Source organism: Oncorhynchus kisutch, linkage group LG27 (assembly GCF_002021735.2).
Source record: "Oncorhynchus kisutch isolate 150728-3 linkage group LG27, Okis_V2, whole genome shotgun sequence".
Lineage (NCBI taxonomy): Eukaryota > Metazoa > Chordata > Actinopteri > Salmoniformes > Salmonidae > Oncorhynchus > Oncorhynchus kisutch.
In genome coordinates, this window is record NC_034200.2 from 1,035,276 (window position 1) to 1,058,978 (window position 23,703).

General features: G+C 41.4%; 1 protein-coding gene across 1 annotated transcript in view; it reads left to right on the plus strand.

Moving 5' to 3' along the window:
- The window catches only part of LOC109879269 (solute carrier family 26 member 6), a 34,102-nt gene extending 11,089 nt beyond the window's left edge, over positions 1-23,013 (plus strand). The window contains exons 7-19 of the mRNA XM_020471445.2: positions 5,192-5,339; positions 5,659-5,772; positions 5,882-5,959; positions 6,040-6,135; positions 6,507-6,613; positions 7,088-7,157; positions 7,709-7,801; positions 15,397-15,504; positions 16,547-16,678; positions 18,632-18,838; positions 19,194-19,248; positions 21,121-21,269; positions 21,389-23,013. Coding sequence (XP_020327034.1) covers positions 5,192-5,339; positions 5,659-5,772; positions 5,882-5,959; positions 6,040-6,135; positions 6,507-6,613; positions 7,088-7,157; positions 7,709-7,801; positions 15,397-15,504; positions 16,547-16,678; positions 18,632-18,838; positions 19,194-19,248; positions 21,121-21,269; positions 21,389-21,415 — 1,384 coding nt within the window. The 3' untranslated portion in view covers positions 21,416-23,013. The remainder of the gene's footprint in view (positions 1-5,191; positions 5,340-5,658; positions 5,773-5,881; positions 5,960-6,039; positions 6,136-6,506; positions 6,614-7,087; positions 7,158-7,708; positions 7,802-15,396; positions 15,505-16,546; positions 16,679-18,631; positions 18,839-19,193; positions 19,249-21,120; positions 21,270-21,388) is intronic.
- Positions 23,014-23,703: the final 690 nt, after the last annotated feature.

The window sequence follows — 23,703 nt, forward strand, 5'->3', positions numbered from 1 at the left end:
TTTCATTTTGTGTCTCCCTCTTACATTTCTATCTAAGCACAGTCTCATAATATACACATTTCCTCAACAACCTAATATTAAAAACTTCTTCAGGCTAGGGTCTATTTTTCTCCACTTTCTGTCTGACTGATGTGCCCAGAGTAAACTGCCTGTTACTCAAGCCCAGAAGCCAGGATATGCATATAATTGGTACCGTTAGATAGAAAACACTTTGAAGTTTGTAGAAATGTTTAAATAATGTAGGAGAAAATCCAAAGAAAAACCTATGCAATTCCAGCTCCCAGATTGCAATTCATATGGCTTTCACTAGATGTCAACAGTCTTTGTTCAAGGTTTCAGGCTTGTTTCTTCCCAAACGGGGAAAAATGTAGAGTTTTAGTACTGGGAGTCAGAGTTGGAAATCATTCTGAGCGCTCGCAACGAAGAGGACGCGCCCTTGCTCATTTTACTTTTCTCTTGAACATACTTCTTTCCTTATAAAATATTCTAGTTTAATTACATTTTAGGGTACCTGAGGATTTAGTAGAAATGTAGTTGACTTTTTTTAACAAAGTTTACCGATAGCTTTTTGGATTCCTTTTTCTGCATGTTGATCGAGTGGATTACTCAAATCGATGGCGCCAACTAAACAGACTTTTTGGGATATAAAGAATCATTTTATCTAACAAAACGACTATGCATGTTGTAGCTGGGACCCATGTTGTAGCTGGGATTGTGAATCAGAGGAAGATGTTCAAAAAGTAAGTGAATATTTAATCGCTATTTGTGATTTTTCAAAGCCTGTGCTGGTTGAAAAATATTTTGATGTGGGGCGCCGTCCTCAAACAATCGCATGGTATGCTTTCGCTGTAAAGCCTATTGTAAATCGGACAATGCAGTTAGATTAACAATAATTTAAGCTTTTAAATGTTTACTATTATTTATTTGAATTTCACCGGAAGATTCGACCGGTGTCTCGCTGGCTAGCACTAGAAGAAGTATAAGTTTTTATTATTATTAGGAGCATCCATGCAGAATGTTTTTTTTTTGGACGGTTTGATTATTAATCATCCATTGACTTCTTTAACAAACCATACTGGTTTCTTAACAGATGACACAACAGGCTTAAGTGTTCACCAAATTGAAAATGGGGATTGGTCAACATAGATAGAAGGAATGGATATTCCTTCAGCGAAGGATGACCAAACCCAATTGGAAGACCCGTCTCGAAGTGATCACAACTACAGCTCAGGTGATCATGTAAAGCACACCAGCTGTGAGGCAGGGACACAGTGCCCAGCAGCACCTCTCTCCAAAACCCTGCTGAGGAACGAAGCACTCTGTCGACTGCATACAGGCGTGTCTCTTGCTGCCTTTTCTACCCTGGAGGAACATCTTCTATCCCTCTACAAAGGCAGCTTTCAGTTGGACTTGACATACCAACTCCTGATGAAGCTGAAGCTCAACTTGCTGCAGCAGTACCTAGCAGAAAGGTTTGGTGTTTCGATATCTGAATATGAATTAAAGTTGTCAAAAGTTACGTTAAATACATTTCAATTAATTATATTACAACTCGACTTAATTATTTGTTTAATTAAACATTTTCCACAATAGTGTGACTGTTGATGCATTAAGTCAGGCTTTTGAATTGAACAACTATTTGTTAATAGTAACTGCAAACAGGAGAGACATCTGACTACATATGTCTACAAAGCTGCATATATTTGTCACTGACAATCTGCCTGCCTGATGCTCCTCAACAATAAATGGCAGCATGTGTGTAAAGTAGAATGCCTTCAACCTCAGGACAGCCTCTGCAGAGATCTGTGTATCAAATCAAATTGTATTTGTCACATACACATGGTTAGCAGATGTTAATGCGAGTGTAGCGAAATGCTTGTGCTTCTAGTTCCGACAATGCAGTAATAACCAACTAGTAATCTAACTTAACAATTTCACAACAGCTACCTTATACACACAAGTGTAAAGGAATGAAGAATATGTACATAAAGATATATGAATGAGTGATGGCACAGAACGGCATAGGCAAGATGCAGTAGATGGTATCGAGATGAGTAATGTAGGGTATGTAAACATTATATTAAGTGGCATTGTTTAAAGTGGCTAGTGATACATTTTTTACATGTATGGCAGCAGCCACTCAATTTTAGTGGTGGCTGTGTAACAGTCTGATGGCCTTGAGATAGAATTTGTTTTTCAGTCTCTCGGTCCCTGCTTTGATGCACCTGTACTGACCTCGCCTTCTGGATGATCGTGGGGTGAACAGGCAGTGGCCCGGGTGGTTGTTGTCCTTGATCTTTATGGCCTTCCTGTGACATCGGGTGGTGTAGGTGTCCTGGGGGGACATGGTGATGCGTTGTGCAGACCTCACTACCCTCTGGAGAGCCTTACGGTTGTGGGCGGAGCAGTTGCTGTACCAGGCAGTGATACAGTCCGACAGGATGCTCTCGATTGTGCAACTGTAAAACTTTTAATGTTTTTGGTGACAAGCCGAAGTCTTCAGGCTCCTGACGTTGAAGAGCCGCTGCTGCGCCTTCTTCACCATGCTGTCTGTGTGGTTGGACCATTTCAGTCCACGATCATCTCCTTTGTTTTGTTGACGTTGAGTGTGAGGTTATTTTCCTGACACCACACTCCGAGGGCCCTCACCTCCTCCCTGTAGGTCATCTCGTCTTTGTTGGTAATCAAGCCTACCACTGTAGTGTCGTCTGCAAACTTGATGATTGAGTTGGAGGAGTACAGGAGAGGGCTCAGAACGCACCCTCGTGTAGCCCCTATCATAGGGGACAGGGAGGATGACTTGCTGTGAGTCCAGATGAACGCCTTACTTTCTCTCAGTCCTATGCAAAACATACCAATTCCTGGCTGACTGAGCTGGTGCGTGGAGGTGGCACCGGATAGACCGGACCGTCAAGGCGCACTGGAGCTCTTGAACACAGAGCCTGCCCAACCTTACCTGATTGAATGCTCCCCGTAGCCAGGCCAAATAGCCCGCACTGGGCTGTGCTGGTGAACCGGGGATACCATGCGTAACGCTGGTGCCATGTACACCGGCCCTAGGAGACGCACTGGAGACCAGATGCGCTGAGCCGGCTTCATGGCACCTGGCTCGATGCCTACTCTAGCCCGGCAATGTACCGCACCGGTGACACCATGCGCCTCACGGCATAACACGGTGCCTGCCTGGTCCCTCTCGCTCTCCGGTAAGCACGGGGAGTTGGCGCAGGTCTCCTACCTGACTTCGCCACACTCCCCGCGTGCCACCCCCAATACATTTTTGGGGCTTCCAGCCGCGCCGCCGCGCTGCCTCCTCATACCACCATCTCTCAGCCTTCTCTGCCTCCAGCTCAGCCTTGGGGCGGCAACATTCTCCTTGCCGTCCAGGATTGTGATTCCGGCTGCTGCTGCCCGTTACCACTCTGCTCACTCTGGTCCTTTCTTGGTGGGTGGTTCTGTAACGCTTGTCGTCTGGGGAAGGAGAGGAGGACCAATGCGCAGCGTGGTAAGTGTTAATATTTTAATGAACACAAAACAATAAACAACCAATGAACAGTCCTGTAAGGTGCAACACAACACTAAACAGAAAATAACCACCCACAAAACACAATGGAAAACAGGCTGCCTAAATATGGTTCTCAATCAGGGACAACGATTGACAGCTGCCTCTGATTGAGAACCATACCAAACACAGAAATAGAAAATCATAGACAAACTAACCCACCCAACTCACGCCCTGACCATACTAAAACAAAAGACAAAACAAAGGAACTAAGGTCAGAATGTGACACTACTCACCTGGATAAACCTCACCTCCATAAACCTACCTTGCTTCACCAACATGAGATTTGACAGGATACTTAGAGATTCCCTCATTAATACAGCAGTTCTGTTGATCCACAAATACATGTTACCATAACCAATCATGACATTCTCAATTCAGCCATCTCTACTGATCCGTTGTGGGATACAAGTACCCAAGCAGAGTGGTAAGAGCTGCTTGATTGTCTGGGCTGAAAATCGGCCTTCAAAAATACCAATCCTTTCCCCTCCTCTCGGCCCACCTTACCACTGTGGAGGTAATTTATCGTAGTGGAACCATCCACTCCCAAGAAGAGCACGAAGTAATGAAAAAATGTCCCCATAAGGAATTTCAGGCCATTTTATCACGTCATCCGCCCAAATATTAATCATGGACGGATGGGGTACGGTGATACCATCCGACCTCCGATGGTGTGTTTTCCCAAATGTGAGCCATGTTTTGTTAAGATGTGTTAATGATGCTTGTTTTTAATTATTAGCTGGCTAGCGTTGACAGAAGTTGTGAATGGAAACACAAACACAATCGCGTTCGAATGGGCCGGGCTACACAAGGCGAATAGATAAAATGTCAAAGTCAAATAAGGAAACACAGATACAGTGAGAAGTGTGTTGACAGTGAAACAATTATCAACAGCCAGTAAATGTCAACCTGTTTTGGACATGTCAGGGTGGGGTGGCAGGGTAGCCTAGTGGTTAGAGCATGGACTAGTAACCAAAAGGTTGCAAGTTCAAATCCCCAAGCTGACAAGGTACAAATTTGTCATTCTGCCCCTGAACAGGCAGTTAACCCACTGTTCCTAGGCCATCATTGAAAAAATGTATTTGTTCTTAACTGACTTGCCTAGTTAAATTAAGGTTTAAAAAAGTGTTTTAGCTGATTCTGTATGGTCTTGAGATTGCAGGACTGCCAAAGAAAAAAGTTACAGTAAGAAGTGGCTACTGCTACTACCAGCTGTTGAATGCAGCTTATCTGAATGGTGTAAATTGATCATTTCATTCTTTCAAGTATCAAATAATTTTCTTCATAACATGGCTTTACCTCAGGTAGCCTACAGGTCCTTTATCACTTTGTTTATCATTTAGGTTACTTTGAGCAATCATAACTTAGCCTGTGCATTGATACACAGTTAAACACCAATATCATTATTTGTTTGTGTACATGTTTCAACACTTGTTACCAGCAGCAAGAGTCAAGGGGATGTGTTGGGGAAGGAGGAGGGGTCTGGATGAGGCAGTAATTAATGAGATACATTTTTACAGTGTCTTTGAACCACATTATTCTCCTCTATCCCTTCCTCCCCCTGTCCACTTTAATCTCTCCTTCTCTTCCTATCCTGTCTTCTCCCCATCTCCCTTTCCTCTTTATCCTTAGACTAAAGCCTCCCAGGTCACCTGACGTTAGTCTGTGGGGTTCTATAGTTGGTGACGCATTCGCAGTTGGCATAGTGGGATATGCCGTTAACATCTCCTTGGGCAAAATCTTTGGCCAAAAACACGGCTACAATGTGGACAGCAACCAGGTGGGACATGCACACACACACACACACAGACCAACAGAGGCATGTGCTTGGGGTTGCTTTGCTCTGAAGGAGTGAGACAGGAAGGGAACACACAGTGTCTGTACCAGCTTACAGCTCTCTGATCCTGAATGTTTAATGGCCGACACGCTCTGTTCAGTCAAGTACACCAGGAGCTGTGAAAAAAATACTGAATATACCACGGAATAAGCACTAGGACTTATTTACTGGGGGTGGCCATAAGTAAATAAACCCCAATTTAATTGAGCCTCTCCATTCTACTAATCTCCCCCCTCTCTTGGTCTTCTTTCTCTCTTTCTAGGAGATGGTGGCTGTTGGTCTCTGTAACATAGTGGGAGGATTCTTTCAATGCCACGTTGTTGCCGCTTCTCCGCCCCGTACCCTCCTCCAGGATAGCACTGGGGGCAAGACACAGGTAACACACAAAGACCAACACTCATGCATGCACGTACACATATCTTCACTTGCTAATATTTACCTACACGTGCACACTAACTGATGTGTGTGTTTATACATTTTGTCAGGTTGTGGGGATGATTTCTTCAGTACTTGTGCTGATCTTCATCCTGCAACTGGGGTCACTATTTGAGGAGCTACCCAAGGTATATATGTCTCCATCACCTTCACACCATCCAAACACAGACAACACCACTGATCTGATGAGTGTTTGTGTGTCCCCTAGGCTGTCCTGGCCTGTATAGTGCTTGTGAACCTGAGAGGCCTTTTTATGCAGTTTAAAGACATTCCTGAACTCTGGAAGAGCAATAAGTTTGACCTGGTGAGAGCTTTTTTATTTCACCTATATTTAACTAGACAAGTCAGTTAGCATCAAAATCTTATTTACAATGACGGCTGACCCTGGGCCCATTGTGTGCCGCCCTATGGACTCCCAATCCCAGCCAGATGTGATTCAGCCTGGATTCCTACCAGGGACTCTAGTGACGCCTTTTGCACTGAAATGCCGTGCCTTAGACCACCGCGCCACTCGGGAGTCCGAGGGGCGAGTTACACATTTATACACATTTATAGTTATATCCTAAAACATGCATCCTAACTTGAGATTAACGTATATGACTCAAATGGGGTTTGGGAAACCCTGATTCCTGGGTATTCCCCATACTGACTACCTGTGTGTCTGCTGTCCCCTAGCTGGTGTGGTTGGTAACGCTGGTGTGTACTATCTTACTGAACCTGGACATCGGCCTAGGTGCATCCATCGGCTTCTCTATGCTCACTGTCATCTTCAGAACACAACTGTGAGTCTGAGTGTATTTTATTATGGATCCCCAAGGCAGCAGCTATTCTTCCTGGGGTCCAGCAAAAATGTACGCATTTAATACCATTTTAAAAAGTGTTTGTGTGTTTTATAAGAGAGATTTACCTTCTAAAACAGTGGTATTCAAACTTTTTCAGCAATAATTTATCACAACTCCACCCCAAATATGATACAACCTTAAAATCGGTACATTTACATTTTTCCATCAACAAATAACCTCCATTACGTTTTAATTTCTTACCGAAATGAAACCTCTATTTTTTTCTTCCAATTATCTTTCTCCAAAATGTTGTCCCATGCAAAAATCCGTACACGTATTATAATTTTTTGGGCAATCCCACTGGTCGCGACTCGGACTTTTAATACCATTGTTCTAAAGTGAATGTATTGTGTTTCTCTTCTTCTTAAAGTTGATAACATCTGTTCTCTCTCGCGTGCGTGCTCTCTCTCCCAGGCCGAGGTACTCTATCCTGGGGCATGTTCCTGGGACTGAGCTCTACCTGGATACAGACACATATGAGGAGGTGAGATGGAGGAGTTTACAGTTTTATTGTATCGCTTTAGTGCAATTTTCATGTGGTACATTTTCACAACTTTTAGTCCAAAACTCAAAACAGATCATCAAAAGGTAGCTGTTTCAGAATTCTAAGTACATTTAACTGACCAACTACAACAATTTCATTCAGTGTTTCATCTAGAAATACATGTTTCACATTGCAACACATGTTCATATAAAGCATTTGCCTTTTGCAATGCAGAGTTCACACTGCTTTACTAAAACTAAAGCGAATACAGTACTGTAATAGAGTCATGCAATGATTTCAGTGGTTATGTGGTGAACAATGAATGCACAAGGAAAGGTTTTGAATGCAAGACTGTCCATGTTACAAGTGTTGCCAGTTTGGAACTAAGAGTTTTGGAAATTCATCACATACTTTTGAAAATAAGACCAAAGCAATAAAGCTGTAATATGTAATTAGGGGGTGTGAGTGGGTTATTCAACAGTGGGTTTTAAAACACTTTTTACATGACCATCTATTGAAGTCCCCTGTTTGTGTGTTGCTTTGTCCCACAGGCTAAAGAGATACCAGGTATCACCATCTTCCGTTCCTCCACCACAATGTACTATACCAACGCTCAGCTATACCTGGACGCACTGCAGGAGAAGGTAGTGTGATTATTTTATGACCGGTATACGCCCACACCATTCCAACACAGAAAATCTGCTTTTTAAAAAACAATTCTTAAGGAAAAATGATTTCATTCATATTGTAATTAATTATAGGTCATATCTCATTGTAATCTGTAAACACTGGGCAGTTGCTTTAATTACACACATGATTAGTACAATTGGCCAATGTTACGGTTTTCTAGGTGTGGTGAAGGAGAGTCGGACCAAAATGCGGCGTGGCTATTGAGATTCATGTTTAATAAAAACAAAGTAAACAATAAACGTAATGAAAACCAAAACAGCCTAAACTGGTGCAAACTAACAGAGAGGACACTAAGGACAATCACCCACGACAAACTCAAAGAATATGGCTGCCTAAATATGGTTCCCAATCAGAGACAACGATAAACACCTGCCTCTGATTGAGAACCACTCCAGACAGCCATAGACTTAGCTAGATACCCCACTAAGCTACAATCCCAACACCAACACCAAAACACACCCCAATACAAAAACCCCATGCCACACCATGGCCTGACCAAATACATAAAGATAAACACAAAATACTTTGACCAGGGCGTGACAGCCAATTGGAAACTTGCTTGACTACAAGGGCAATATTGGTCACACCTTTTTTACAGTTGTTATTACTGGTAGCCTATGCTATTTAATAAACTGTAGTATCAATCCACAATTGACCCCTACAACTGAAGAACTATATTTTGGTGATATGGAGAAGTTGTGTAGTCGATCAAATCAAATCAAACTTTTTTGTCACATGCGCCGAATGCAAGTGTAGACCTTATCGTGAAATGCTTACTTACACGCCCTTAACCAAAAGTGTAGTTCAAGAAGAGTTAATAAAATATTTACCAAATAAACTAAAGTAAAAAATAATAAAAAGTAACACAATAACATAACATTAACGAGGCTATGTACAGGGGGTACCAGTACCAAGTCAGTGTGCGGGGGTACAGGTTAGAGATCATTTATACATGTAGGTAAGGGGGGAGTGACTATGCATAAATAATAAACAGCGAGCAGCAGCACTGTACAAAACAAATTGAGGGGGGGGAGTCAATGTAATTGTCCGGTGGCCATTTGATTAATTGTTCAGCAGTCTTATGGCTTGGGGTAGAAGCTTTAAATGTCCCGTTGGTAGGATAATCGTAAACGTAGGTCATCAATTTAATTTTCCAATGATTGCATGTCAGCAATTAGAATTGATGACAGTGGGAGTTTACTCGCTAGCCTACAGATTCTCAAAAGGCAGCCCGATCTGCGTCCTCTTTTCCTCCGTCTTTTCTTCACGCAAATGACTGGGATCTGGGCGTGTGCCCGGGAGAGCAGTATATCTTTCAGTGTCCAGAGAAGGGCCAGATGTATATAGAATTGTGTCGTCTGTGTAGAAGTGGATCAGAGAATCGCCCGCAGCAAGAGCGACATCGTTGATGTATACAGAGAAAAGTTTGGTTCTAGAGTGTCACCCCCTTTGAAGATGGGGGATGACCGCGGCAGCTTTCCTATCTTTAGGGATCTCGGACAATACGAAAGAGACGTTGAACAGACTGGTAATAGGGGTTGCAACAATGGTGGCGGATAATTTTAGAAAGAGAGTGTCCAGATTGACTAGCCCAGCTGATTTGTACTGGTCCAGGTTTTACAGATCTTTCAGAACATCTGCTATCTGGATTTGGGTGAAGAAGAAGCTGTGTAGGCTTGGGCAAGAAGCCCGGGAGGCTGCGGTAGCCAGGAGGAAAGCATTGCCGTAGAGAAATGCTTATTCTAATTCTTGATTATCGGTGTTGACAGTGTTACTTAGCCTCAGTGCAGTGGGCAGCTGGGAGGAGGTGCTCTTGTTGTCCCAGAACTTTTTGGAGTTCAAATTTCTGTTTGAAAAAGCTAGCCTTTGCTTTCCTGACTGAGTGCGTGTATTGGTTCCCGACATCCCTGAACAGTTGCATATCGCAGGGACTATTCGATGCTATTGCAGTCCGCCACAGTATGTTTTTTGTGCTGGTCGAGGGCAGTCAGGTCTGGAGTGAACGAAGGGCTATATCTGTTCTTAGTTCTACATTTTTTGAAAGGGGCACGCTTATTTAACCTCGAGGCTAGGGGGCACTATTTTTATTTTGGAAAAACTGCCTATTTCTCAGGACCAGATGCTAGAATATGCATATACTTGACAGCTTCCAAAACTGTACATATATTGTCTGTGAGTATAACAGTACTGATATTGCAGGCGAAATCCTGAGAACATTTTGAAACCCCTGTCTTTCTATGCATCCCTATTGCCCATTGAAAGGGTTATCAACCAGATTCCTTTGTCTGTGGCTTCCCTAAGGTGTCTACAGCCTTTAGACATAGTTTCAGGCCTTTATTTTGAAGAATGAGCGTAAACGTCCACATTGCTTAAGTGGTCTGTTGTTGGCTCTCAGTGTGATTTTTGCGCAACACAGAGAGGTAGCCATTTTTCCTCCCGGTCCTAGTGAAAAGTCAACTGTCCCAGTTGATATATTATCGAATAGCTATTTGAAAAACACCTTGAGGATTGATTGTAAAAAACGTTTGCCATGTTTCTGTCGATATTATGGATATCATTTGGAATTTTTTTCTGCGTTGTCGTGACCCCTATTTCCAGTGGATTCCTAAGCATAACGCATCAAACTAACGGAGGTATTTGGATATAAAAAATATCTTTATGGAACAAAAGGAACATTTAACTGGGAGTCTCGTGAGTGAAAACATCCAAAGTTCATCAAAGGTAAATTATTAATTTGGTTGCTTTTCTGATTTTCGTGACCAAGCTTCCTGATGCTAAGTGTACATAATGCTAGGCTATCGATAAACTTACACAAACGCTTGTATTGCTTTCGCTGTAAAGCATCATTTCATCTGAGACGACAGGCTGATTAACAAAAGGCTAAGCTGTGTTTCGCTTGTGATTTCATGAATATGAATATTTTCTAGTAATATTTTTTGACCTATGCTATTCAGCGTTGCTGATGACAAATATACCGGATCCGGGATGGGTAGATCTAGTTAAGATAGTGAAGAAATTACTTTTAAAGAACGACCAGGCATCCTCGACTGACGGGGTGAGGTCAATATCCTTCCAGGATCCCTGGGCCTGGTCGAATTGAAAGGCCTGCTCGGAGAAGTGTTTTAGGGAGCGTTTGACAATGATGAGGGGTGGTCGTTTGACCGCGGACCCATAGCAGATGCAGGCAATGAGGCAGTGATCGCTGAGATCCTGGTTGAAGAAGGCAGAGGTGTATTTGGAGGGCAAGTTGGTCAGGATAAGGATAATATCTATGAGGGTTGTACCTGGTGGGTTCCATGATAATTTGTGTGACATTGAGGGCATCGATCTTAGATTGCAGGACTGCCGGGGTGTTAAGCATATCCCAGTTTAGGTCACCTAACAGAACAAACCTTTCTCCACCAAACATAACAATGGTCATTATGGCCAAACAGTTCTATTTTTGTGTCATCAGACCAGAGGACATTTCTCCAAGAAGTAGTTTTGTGCAGTTGCAAACCGATATCTCGCTTTTTTATGGCGGTTTTGGAGCAGTGGCTTCTTCCTTGCTGAGCAACCTTTCAGGTTATGTCGATATAGGACTCGTTTTACTGTGGATATTGATATTTTTGTACCTGTTTCCTCCAGCATCTTCACAAGGTCCTTTGCTGTTCTGGGATTGATTTGCACTTTTCGCACCACAGTATGTTCATCTCTAGGAGACAGAACGCGTCTCCTTCCTGAGCTGTATGATGGCTACATGGTCCCATCGTGTTTATACTTGTGCACTATTGTTGGTACAGATGAATGTGGTACCTTCAGGCTTTTGGAAATTTCTCCCAAGGATGAACCAGACTTGTGGAAGTCAACAATTTTCTGAGGTTTTGGCTGATTTCCCCATGACGTCAAGCAAAGAGGCACTGATTTTGAAGGTAGGACGTGAAATACATCCACAGGTACACCTCCAATCGACTCAAATGATGAAATTAGCCTATCAGAAGCTTCTAAAGACATCATTTTCTGGAATTTTCCAAGCTGTTTAACAAACTATAGTTTTGGAAAGTCGGTTAGGACATGTTCTTTGTGCATGACAAGTAATTTTTCCAACAATTGTTTACAGACAGATTAATTCACTAAATCACAATTCCAGTGGGTCAGAAGTTTACATACACTAAGTTGACTGTGCCTTTAAAACTTGTTTTTCAACCACTCCTCTAATTTCATGTAAATGACTCTAACCTAAGTGTATGTAAACTGCCGACTTCAACTGTATATTTTTATTTTTTACTTCTTCTCTTGAATTACTTTTCTCTTATTATTATCCGAATTCTTTGAAACCGCACTGTCGATTAGAGTCTCGTAAGTAAGCATTTCACTGTAAATTCCAAACCTGTTGTATTCGGCGCAGGTGACTAATACAATGTTATTTGACTTGATTGAAATGAACAATATTAACCTCTCTGCATACCGAACCCGTTAGCGGGATGAAATACGACAACATACGGTGATCACTACATAAATAGTCATATTAAACATTCATGAAAATAAAGGGAACACTTAAAACCTCTTGGTCCGGGAGCGTAATCATCAACTGACACTAATTAGCATAACGCAACAGACATAAATATTACTAGAAAATATTCCTATTCGTGAAATATATTGAAACACAGCTTAGCCTTTTGTTAATCACCCTGTCATCTCAGATTTTGTGTGACTCCAAATCCAGACCTCCATGGATTGATACGTTTGATTTTGTTGTCAGCACATTCAACTATGTAAAGAAAAAAGTATTTAATAAGAATATTTCATTCATTCAGATCTAGGATGTGTTATTTTTGTGAGCAGTGTACAATTGTCTCAGTGTTTCGAAAGCCTAGAATCTTGCTAATCCAACTACGTTGTCTGATTTAAAAAAGGATTTACTGTGAAAGAATACAATGCGATTATCTGAGGATAGAGCCCCATAAAAACAACTCTTTCAACCAGCAAAAAAATAAATTGTTTACCTTTGACGATCTTCCTCTGTTTGCAATCCCAATGCTCATTGTTACACAATGAATGGTTTTTGTTTGATAAAATCCATTTTTATAGCTTAACACGAAACATTTTGTGAACCGCTTGTGTCGTGAATTCCGTCTCATTATATTTTCGACGACACATTCAATGTAAATTCACAAACTAAACGTGACTTTTCCAGTCATGTTTGGTTTCATTGCAATCAACTGATGGGTCATTTCGCAGGACATATTGACTGAAAGAAACTGATTTGAAGACAACAAGTAATGACATCATTACCAATGATATGAACGCTGTTTCGTTGATTGACTGTATTTTAACCCAATGACCACTGATCGTCTTGAAATCTAGCTGGGTAGGTAGCCGGCAATATGTAATGTTTATGTGTTGGAAGACCAACCCATGTAGTAAACTCCGGCGTAAAGAGGGACATTCGCCATTGAAGTTTCATACCGGAAGGAGCAACGCATGTTACGCACAGCGTTGTTTTGCTAAAGCGCATCTTCAGCTGTTTATATATCAATCAGTATGGCGACTAAGTCAGGGAAAGCTAAATCTAAGTCTAGATATATACACAATTTTAGAAGAAATTGATCAGGAAAGTGATACAGATTGTTGGAGGACGATTCATTTAGCAATTCCAAAATGGAGGAATATTTTTTGAATGGAGAGGACATTGTTTTGGACTGGTAAGTTCTTCTCATGCTAATTCCGTTGACATTAATAATATAAAATATTATTTGAGGCTGTTGAGGGGAGGGCAGGCCCACAACAATGGCCAAAGTGAAATGTAGACAGTAGATACAGCTGGTCTGTTGTAATATAATAAAGACAGTAGATCCAGCAGGTCTAGAATAATATATTCAACCTTATGTTCCCTGTACTCTATATATATATATGTTTATTATACCTGTTGATGCAGGGCTCATATGTGAAACTATTCTTTCACATTGACACTGACCCCGAATGGTAGCCCCCAGTGCCAAGGTGTCCATCCCCCACTGAAGCTGGTTCATCCAGCCCAAATGTATTTCTGCAGGCATGGATGTGCCTCAGGGCCAAAAGGGCACAGCATGGAGGCGTTGCTGTGTTCTTTGCAAAATGAAGTCCCCCATCACCTGCTTGGTGACCCTCTGCTTTACAGCAGAAAGAGACTGCTCTGGCACCTGGCATCAGCAGCACAATATTTTGTAGAGGACTGAGGGTCTTCCAAATATTGAAAGTGTTATTTTGTAAATGTATATACGTTTTTTCTCCATTTTTTGGGGGGGGGGGTTGTGTGTTAGAATACCATTTTGGTATTTTGTATATAGATATTCCATTCAAAATGAATAACTTCACCAATTTGGCCACTTGGGTACATTTGGGCTACTTCATGATAAATGTCATGTAGCACACTCATTTTGGAAGTTATTATTCTGAATCTTTGTACAAGTACTGTTGCCCTCTTATGTTTTTCACTGAAATTGTCCCCATCATCCTATCTGAATGTTTGTTTTGTACTGTTCATTTTAAAGATGATGATACAAGAATAAAAATGAAAAAACATATGTTTTTTTCATTGTATTATCTAAACCAGATCTAATGTTAAATTCTCCTACATTCAATTCACATTTACACAAACCTCAGTGTTTTCTTTCAAATGAAATCAAGAATATGCATATCCTTGGTTCTGAGCCTGAGCTACAGGCAGTTAGATTTGGGTATGTCTTCAGGCGGAAATTGAAAAAAGAAGGGGGGTAGCTGTAAGAGGTTAGTTGAGAACTCTGAACATTCCAGTAATGATAAGATACTCATCTGAAAATAAATGTGCATGGGGTTCTTTGGTTGAAGGGTTCTACTAGGAATATTCAGAGTGTATGACAATACAAAGACTATCAATGAACTTGAGACAACGGCATGCCATATTAGGCTGGCTTCACGTCGTCTGATGTGGATGTGTTCAAGTGCTTTTGAACACTGAACAATTCTTCAACCAATAAGATTTTAGCTAGCTTGCTTAACATTGACAATATGGTCAGACCAGCTTCATTATTCGTATTGATTAGCAATTTGTTGTCATCTTTTGGTTGAAAGAGTAAAAGGTCAGTGGTGAAATGTCACAATTCGGCAACTCGGGTAACAACATTTTCTCAGAGTTTCCCACTTGTTATTCTGACTTGGATTCAGGGTCATTCAAGTGAAATTTCCCACTGGGAACTAGGAGCCTCTGATAACTCCGATAGGACGTGGACACAGCCTTAGGCCATGAAACACATTGATTGGCCAGTGAGTGGCCATGCCCGTGTCACACCTACAATGTATTCATTCATCAAAACCCAGTCCTTTTGTGCCACTTCCACCTATTGTGCTCCTAATTCCCTCTGTGAAAATAGCACAAGTATTTCTGACACCCCTGTGGTTGAAAATGTGTTATTAGCAATTGTGGTTGGGTGCGGGTGAACAAACAGCTGACCCACGTATGACTGGTGTTTGTGTGTCATTCTCTCAATAGCCCTCTTTCTCTGAATTGCTTTCTCTCTCCTTGTCTCAAGCACTCCATTTTCTTACACAGAGTGGAATTGACATTGGAATGCTGCTGATGAAAAAGAAGAAAAGAGACACTGAAGAAAAGAGGAAAGACAAGAAAGAAAAAAACAAAGCCAAAAAGGAGGCAAAAAAGGTATAATACGTCCAACACACATACACCACCATTCAACGTTTGGGATCACTTGCTTCTACACCTGCATTGCTTGCTGTTTGGGGTTTTAGGCTGGGTTTCTGTACAGCACTTTGATATAACAGCTGATGTAAGAAGGGCTATATAAATACATTTGATTTGACTTAGAAATGTCCTTGTTTTTGAAAGAAAAGCACAAGTACATTAGAGTATCTAGTTTGAGAAACAAACGCCTCACAAGACCTCAACTGGCAGCTTCATTAACTAGTACCCACAAAACACCAGTGAAGAGTTGACTCCGGGATGCTGGCCTTCTAGCCAATAAAAATAAAAGATTAAGATGGGCAAAAGAACACAGGCACTGGAGAGAGGAACTCTGCCTAAAAGACCAGCATCCCGGAGTCTCCTGTTGACGTTGAGATGGGTGTTTTGCGGGTACTATTTAATGAAGCTGCCAATTGACTTCTTGTGAGGAGTGTTTCTCAAACTAGACACTCTAATGTACTCGTCCTCTTGCCCAGTTGTGCACCAGGGCCTCTCACTATTCTGCTTAGAGCCAGTTTGCGCTGTTCTGTGAAGGGAGTAGTACACAGCGTTGTACAAGATCTTTAGTTTCTAGACTGTTTCTCACATGGAATAGCCTTCATTTCTCAGAACAAGAATAGAGTTTCAGAAGAAAGGTCTTTGTTTCTAGCCATATTGAGCCTGTAATCGAATCCATAAATTCTACTCTAAAGGCCAGTTTTATTGCTTCTTTAATCAGGACAACAGTTTTCAGCTGTGCTAACATAATTGCAAAAGGGTTATTAAATGATCAATTAGCAACTTGGATTAGCTAACACAACAGGCCTCTGTAGATATTCCATTAAAAATCTGCCATTTACAACATATTTCTGATCAATTTGATGGTAAAACATTTAGGCTTTTCTATCAAAAACAAGGACATTTCTAAGTGACCCCAAACTTTTGAACGGTAGTGTAGGACAAACAAACAAACACGGAAAAAATTGCACTGTTAGTGACCTTATTTCTCTTCCCTTCCCAGAATGGTGTGAATGGATGCCTACCCAACAATACAGTCCATCCAGATGACAAGTGGGATGAAGAGAAAGGTTCCCCAGAGCTGAAATTGAACCAGACAGCCATTGCCCTAGTTGACCGACCCATCAACGGACAGGTTTGTAGTGTGATATACGAAAGTGAGGCATTTTAGCAAAACAATTGTGTAGATGTATGAACCCTGAAAAGATTCAGATGTGTAACCACCCAAGATTTGGCCCCTGGGGCTGTGGCAGCCATTGTTCAAAATGGCAGCAGATTGTTTTGAGATAAACACATCAAATCTGGCACAGAGTTAGATTTATGTAGCCTGAAAATATTTACATCTGGAGCCACCACACAATGGCTCCTGGGGTCCATGGTGGCCATCTTACAAAATGACCACTATCGGTAATAAAATGTTACAATTCTGAGGAGCTTTTTTGAGATACACCACATTTGGTACAGAGGTAGATTAATGTACCCTGTAAAGACATCATATATAAAAAAACAGAGCTAGATTTATGAACCCTGAAAACTTGCCATGGCATCTTACACAATGGCCGCTGTTGGTAATACGATGTTACAGTACTGAAGGGCTTTTTTTTAGATAAACTTACAAAAGGTGGCATATAGGTAGATTCCTAGGAGCATGCAGGTGGGTCAACCCACAACCAGGTGGACTGGGGACAGCAAGGAGTCATCAGGCCAGGTAGTCTTGAGGCATGGTCCTAGGGCTCAGGTCCTCAGAGAAAGAAACAAGAGCAAACTTAAATTCACACAGGCCACTGGATAAGACAGGGGAAATACCCCAGATATAACAGACTGACCCTAGCCCCCCAACACAAACTATTGCAGCATAAATACTGGAAGTTGAGACAGGAGGGGTCGGGGTACACTGTGGCCCCGTCCGACGATACAAACAGGCAGGATATAACCCCACGCACTTTGCCATTACACAGCCCCCTCACCACTAGAGGGATATCTTCAACCACCAACTTACTATCCTGAGACAAGACCGAGTATAGCCCACGAAGATCTCCCCCACAGCACGAACCCAAGGGAGGGCAAGATCACAGTGACTCAACCAGCTCAAGTGACGCACACCTCCTAGGGATGGCATGGAAGAGCACCAGTAAGCCAGCGACAGAGCCCATGTAATAAGGTTTAAGGCAGAGAATCCCAATAGAGATAGGGGAACCGGCCAGTCAGAGACAGCAAGTGCGGTCCGTTGCTCCAGTGCCTTTCCGTTCACCTTCACACTCCTGGGCCAGACTACACTCAATCATAGGACCTACTGAAGAGATGAGTCTTCAGTAAAGACTTAAAGATCGAAACAGCGTCTGCGTCTCTCACATGAATAGGCAGACGATTCTATAAAAATTGAGCTCTATCGGAGAAAGCCCAGCTGCCTCCAGCTGTTTGCTTTGAAATTCTAGGGACAGTAAGGAGGCCTGCGTCTTGTGACCGTAGCGTACGTGTAGGTATATCCGATTTGGAAAGATAGGTAGGAGCAAGCCCATGTAATGCTTTGTAGGTTAGCAGTAAAACCTTGAATTCAGCCCTAGGCTTAACAGGAAGCCAGTGTAGAAATTCTAGCATTTGGGTAATATGATAAAAATGTTTGGCTCTAGTCAAGATTCTAGCAGCCGTGATTAGCACTAACTGAAGTTTATTTTGTGCTTTATCTGGGTAGCAGGAAAGTAGAGCATTGCAGGTGTCTAACCTAGAAGTGACAAAAGCATGGATACATTTTTGGACAGAAAGTTTCCGATTTTTGCAATGTTACGTAGTCCAAATCTGTCGGGGCTCCATATCTAAACATTTTCATGCTAGATAAATCTGTGTGTTTTTCTCAAAATAGACCTTCTGAATTGTTAAATAGTGTTATCGTATACGGCTATTTCAAAAAAAATTGCTGCCACATCTAGGGCGGCTCCATATAGAAATCTTTTCAGTTTACATAAATCTACCACTGTGCTAAATTTAGTGCTTCAGTAAAACCTCCAGGTGCACCTAGGCTAGCCCAAAAGGCTTTTGAAATGTGTATTTTATCAGAGCAGAGTAAAGATTGAAACTCTGTCAATCTAAGGTGAACTGGGCCTTTGAGCAGCAAGGTACTGGGTTCGACCGGGGCCCCGAGACTGGTATTCATGGCGATGATCACATGACCCAGATGTCCAGTACTGGAAGAGAAGGAGAGGTGGGGAGGAGCTCCTTCAACGACACACACACCATCATCCTGGACCTATCCACAACCAACTTTGCTGACACAGCCACTGTGAAGACGCTGAAAAACGTATGTGTGGGTTTTTTTGAACGATGGTGATGAAGGAGTGGGGTTTGAGCGCAGAGACAAGGAAAGTGTGTGAGAGAGAGAAATAGGTTATGTTACCAGATGTTTTCAGAAATGTGTTATTAGTTTCCTTGTATCCAGTCGCTCTCCTGTGTCTAAAACAAACAAAGGTCTTGTGTTCTGTGAGTTGGCAGGCATAAATTATGTTTTTATGTTCTGTATGTCGGGAAGAGGCCCTGATAGAAAGAGGTGGAAATTAAGAACAAGATAAATCCAAACTGGTGTAACAAAAAGTCCCTGAGAGAAACATGGACTTGTTTTTTGACCTTCTCTGTCGCTCACTTTCTCTTTTTTGCAGATATTCCTAAACTACAGAAAGATTGACATTGACATTTATTTAACTGGATGCCAAGGTGAGTATGTGTCAGTGGAGGCTCCTCAGAGGAGGAAGGGGAGGACCATCCTCTTTAGTGAAATTTTGCTAAATGAAAATAGTCAAACATAATTTATAACAAACTATACTAAATATATCCACGTCACCAAATAATTCATAAAACCATACTGTTTTACAATGGTCTACAGTATATTCAACAGCACTCTGTAGCATAGCACCGTAGTTTCTGTCCTCCTCTGGGTACATTGACTTCAATACAAAACCTAGGAGGCATGTGGTTCTCACCCCTTTCCATGGACTTACACAGTAATTATGACAAATTCCGGAGGACATCCTCCAACCTATCAGAGTTCTTGCAGTATGAACTGACATGTTGTCCAGAGAATGAATGTAGTACTGAAATCATAAGCTACAGCTAGCTAGCAGTGCATAAAATGTTGTAAGTAGTTGACTCAAAGAGCGAGAAAGACAATTGTTGTACAGTTAACAAATTAATTAACAAGTGAAGGAGAATTGAGAAATAAAGGGATATTTAGATTATTTTTACTTAGCTAGAGAATTCAACTAGCTAGTTTAGCCTACTCAAACAGAGAGGGATGCTATGTTAGCTAGCTGGCTATGTCTATCCAGCACTGAAACTCTTTCAAGTCAAGGTAAGCTTTTGGTTTTATTCATTTATTGCCACCAGGTCCCACCGGTGTAACTGCTAAACTGCTTGCTTCTGACTGTACTGTATGATTGTAGTGGGTTTACTAGCGCGTTAGATCTAGTAGCTATGTTCATGACGTTAATATGATGACAACAATGTAGGTTGTGTGTAGAGGTTAGCGGTTATTATATTAAGATTTGGCTTGGAAAGGTTTTTTCGTGTTGTTACTGGAGACCACACGTGAAGGGAAAAGGTGAGAGTAGGAAAGTGTGTAGATGCAAGAAGGAATTATACAATGATCAAAGAGATCATGCTGTATGTAATATGTTTGATTTTGATCAGGGGTCGTATTCATTCCCTCGATTCTGTTGAAAAATGTTTCTTAAATGGAAGCAAACAGAGAAACATTGATTTTATTTTACCAGGTAAGTTGACTGAGAACACATTCTCATTTACAGCAACGACCTGGGGAATAGTTACAGGGGGGATGAATGAGTCAATTGTAAACATACCTGAATTTGTCCAATAAAAACTATTTGCAACTGTTGGCCTAATGATTACACTCCAGATCAGCTAGATGCAGTCAAGAGGTGATACTGTTGGCCAAATGAATACACTCCAGATCAGCTAGATGCAGCCAAGAGGTGATACTGTTGGCCTAATGATTACACTCCAGATCAGCTAGATGCAGCCAAGAGGTGATACTGTTGGACTAATGATTACACTCCAGATCAGCTAGATGCAGCCAAGAGGTGATACTGTTGGACTAATGATTACACTCCAGATCAGCTAGATGCAGCCAAGAGGTGATACTGTTGGCCTAATGATTACCCTCCAGATCAGCTAGATGCTGGCAAGAGGTGATACTGTTGGCCTAATGATTACACTCCAGATCTGCTAGATGCAAGAGTGTGTAAGGCGGTATTGAATGTGTCAATGTCTGTCACCTTGATTACAAAAAATTCTCAACCTGTGTACCTACGTTGTAAACGTTAATTCATATGCTAGGTATAGGAAACATTTGAGTATCATGCAGTAGCCTAAACCTATCGATGTTACGCCGAGCTGGGTGAATGGAATATGAATGACAGTTGTCCGCCATGCTCACAAAAAAATGATCGTCATCCCTTATCTTAAACGGCAACGACCGCCACTGGTATGTGTGGTAATTCAGGCTCCTCGCTCTGGCCGTAGCTCGTGTTGTCTGTGTGTGTTGTCTAACCTGGTTTGTCTCTCCTCCAGTCTGTGTGGTGGAGCAGTTATCGAGTGCAGACTTCTTCTCTGAGTCCATCCCTAAAAGCTGTTTGTTCAGTACGATCCACGACGCGGTGCTACACAGCCTCCGACTGCATGGGGCCTCAGACGTACCCATCATCTACGAGTATGCTCTGGTGAGTGGAGCAGACTTTATGACTTGTTATTATTTCTTAGGCTACCTAGAAATGTATTCATTGATTAATTCATATAGTCACAGAATCTTATGTTCTGACACTATCTCCTCTTCTACTAGGACTTGGCCTGCACTACCAAGATGTAACCAACAGGAGTCATATTGTTCCTCTTCCACTCCACTTACCTCCTTCCATCACTCCGCTGCCTAGCTTCCCATTGGTTCCCCTCACCTCTTCCCCCTCTGTGAAAGAGAATGCACCACCACCGTGTGTGTGTTTTTTTTAATTTTTAGGTTGGACCAAGGCAGTTCCCCCGTCACGTTATGTTTAATAACTGAACCCAAAATAACTCCCCAAAATATTTGTCAGAGACTTGAGATGTGTAGTCTAGTCAGCAGTTCTATTCACCTCCCCATCATCCTATTTAATCCATTCCTCCTGGGGCCAGTGTAACCCAAACAGTAGTATATCCTGTACCAGTCAAACGTTTGGATACACCTACTCATTCAAGGGTTTCTCTTAATTTTTCAAATTTTCTACATTGTAGAATAATAGTGAAGACATCAAAACTATGGAATCATGTAGTAACCAAAAAAGTGTATTTTACATTTGAATTTCTTCAAAGTAGCCACCCATTGCCTTGATGGCACACTCTTGGCATTCTCTCAGCCAGAATGTTGAGGTAGTCACCTGGAATGCATTACAATTAGCAGTTGTACTTTGTGTAAGTTTTTATTCTTCATACATTTGAGCCAATCAGTTGTTTTAAAAAAGAAAAGAAAAACCTTTGAATGTTTTTTTTGTAGGTGTCCAAACTTTAGACTGGTACTATATACATAAATATAACACTCTTGCCTTTCATGAACTAACACACACACTTGCCTTTTCCCCTTTTAGCACTGACTTTGCTGATAGCTACTTTATTGAGGAAAAATGTACTTACTATGACTGAGCTGTGTGGTTGTCCCACCTAGCTATCTTAAGATGAATGCACTAACTGTAAGTTGCTCTGTATAAGTGTCTGCTAAATTATAATTGCTTTAATAACATTAGCTCTAGCTAACTCCTGTCTCTCATAAGCTGGGGTTATACGGTTTCAATGTAAAGGGAAAAACATACAATGTGTAATTTCTTACGCCTCACTGCTGATGTAATCATAATGATGTTGAAAAGTATGTAAATCACCCTAAGACAGAAACATGGTAGTTCAATATCCACTGAATGTATAGCAGCTTTTCACTCTGTTATCCAAAAGTGTTTGTGTCATATCACTGACAACTTTAGCATTTTAGCTAATTAGCAACTTTGCAACAACATAGCATCCTTCCACAACCCCTAGCTAACGTTAGCCAAAACAAATTGGAATTCATAACATATCATAATAAATGACGGGAGACAGACTTACATTTTCTACCACTGAGTCCAGGTTGGCATCATGTAGCCTTGAGCCACATCTATACATCATCATGTATTTCAGGGTCAAGTCAATTCCAAAGGGAGTATAGTTCTCCCCTAGTTTGAACACTATTATAGAGCTAATCTCTTTGTATTTTTCTAAAGAGGATGTGAATAATTCAATGTGCATTTTGAACATTTAACTAAATTGTTAATTTCCTGATTTCCTCATCTACTTTGAATATGATTTGTAATTTTCTAGCATTGATCAAACACACAGTCCAATATCTTAAAGTAAATCGTTATTGTTTCTGAGCACATGTCTAAATAAACACCAGTAAAGTGAGCAGATCTGGTGTGTGATCTATTGTGTGCATCTGTTTCATATTGTATGATTGAATACACTTCTGAAGCATAGCTGCACTCTTTATTCTCTCCAAAATAATATCCTACACATTTTATCATTAGTTACACATTGCAAACTAGGTGAAACATCTGTTGTGTCCTTGAGCAAGGTGCTTTACCAAAATTGCTCCTGCAGTTGCTCTGGATATGAGTGTCTGCTAAATGACTAAAATGTACTTGTAAATGTTTTAGCCTGGTCCCAGATCTGATCTCGTTGTGCTTTAAACGTCTTCCTGACTAATCATGACATGTAGTTGGTTCAAGACCATACCGATCTGAGACCAGGCTATGAATGTGTGACTCTCTGGTAGTAACTGTCAGTGATTGAGCTTTGACAGGATCTGCAAATACATATATTTGTTTAAGTGACAATGCCCTCGAAGCTGGAGTTGAGGATATATTTGCACGGGTGTCGAGGGCCAGCCAACCGTGCCAAAATATCAACAGCTTCGAGGGCATTATCACTTTTATACAACAGGTTACCAACATATTCAAATAATGATTGAGATATTTTCTTTAATTTATTCATTCTATTTCATCCTTCCACAAGATATAGTCGCTACCCAAGTCAACTGGTTGCTTGTTCTATCGGTTCGGTTGCCAGAGATGCAACCTAGTCGTTCATTCTGTTGGT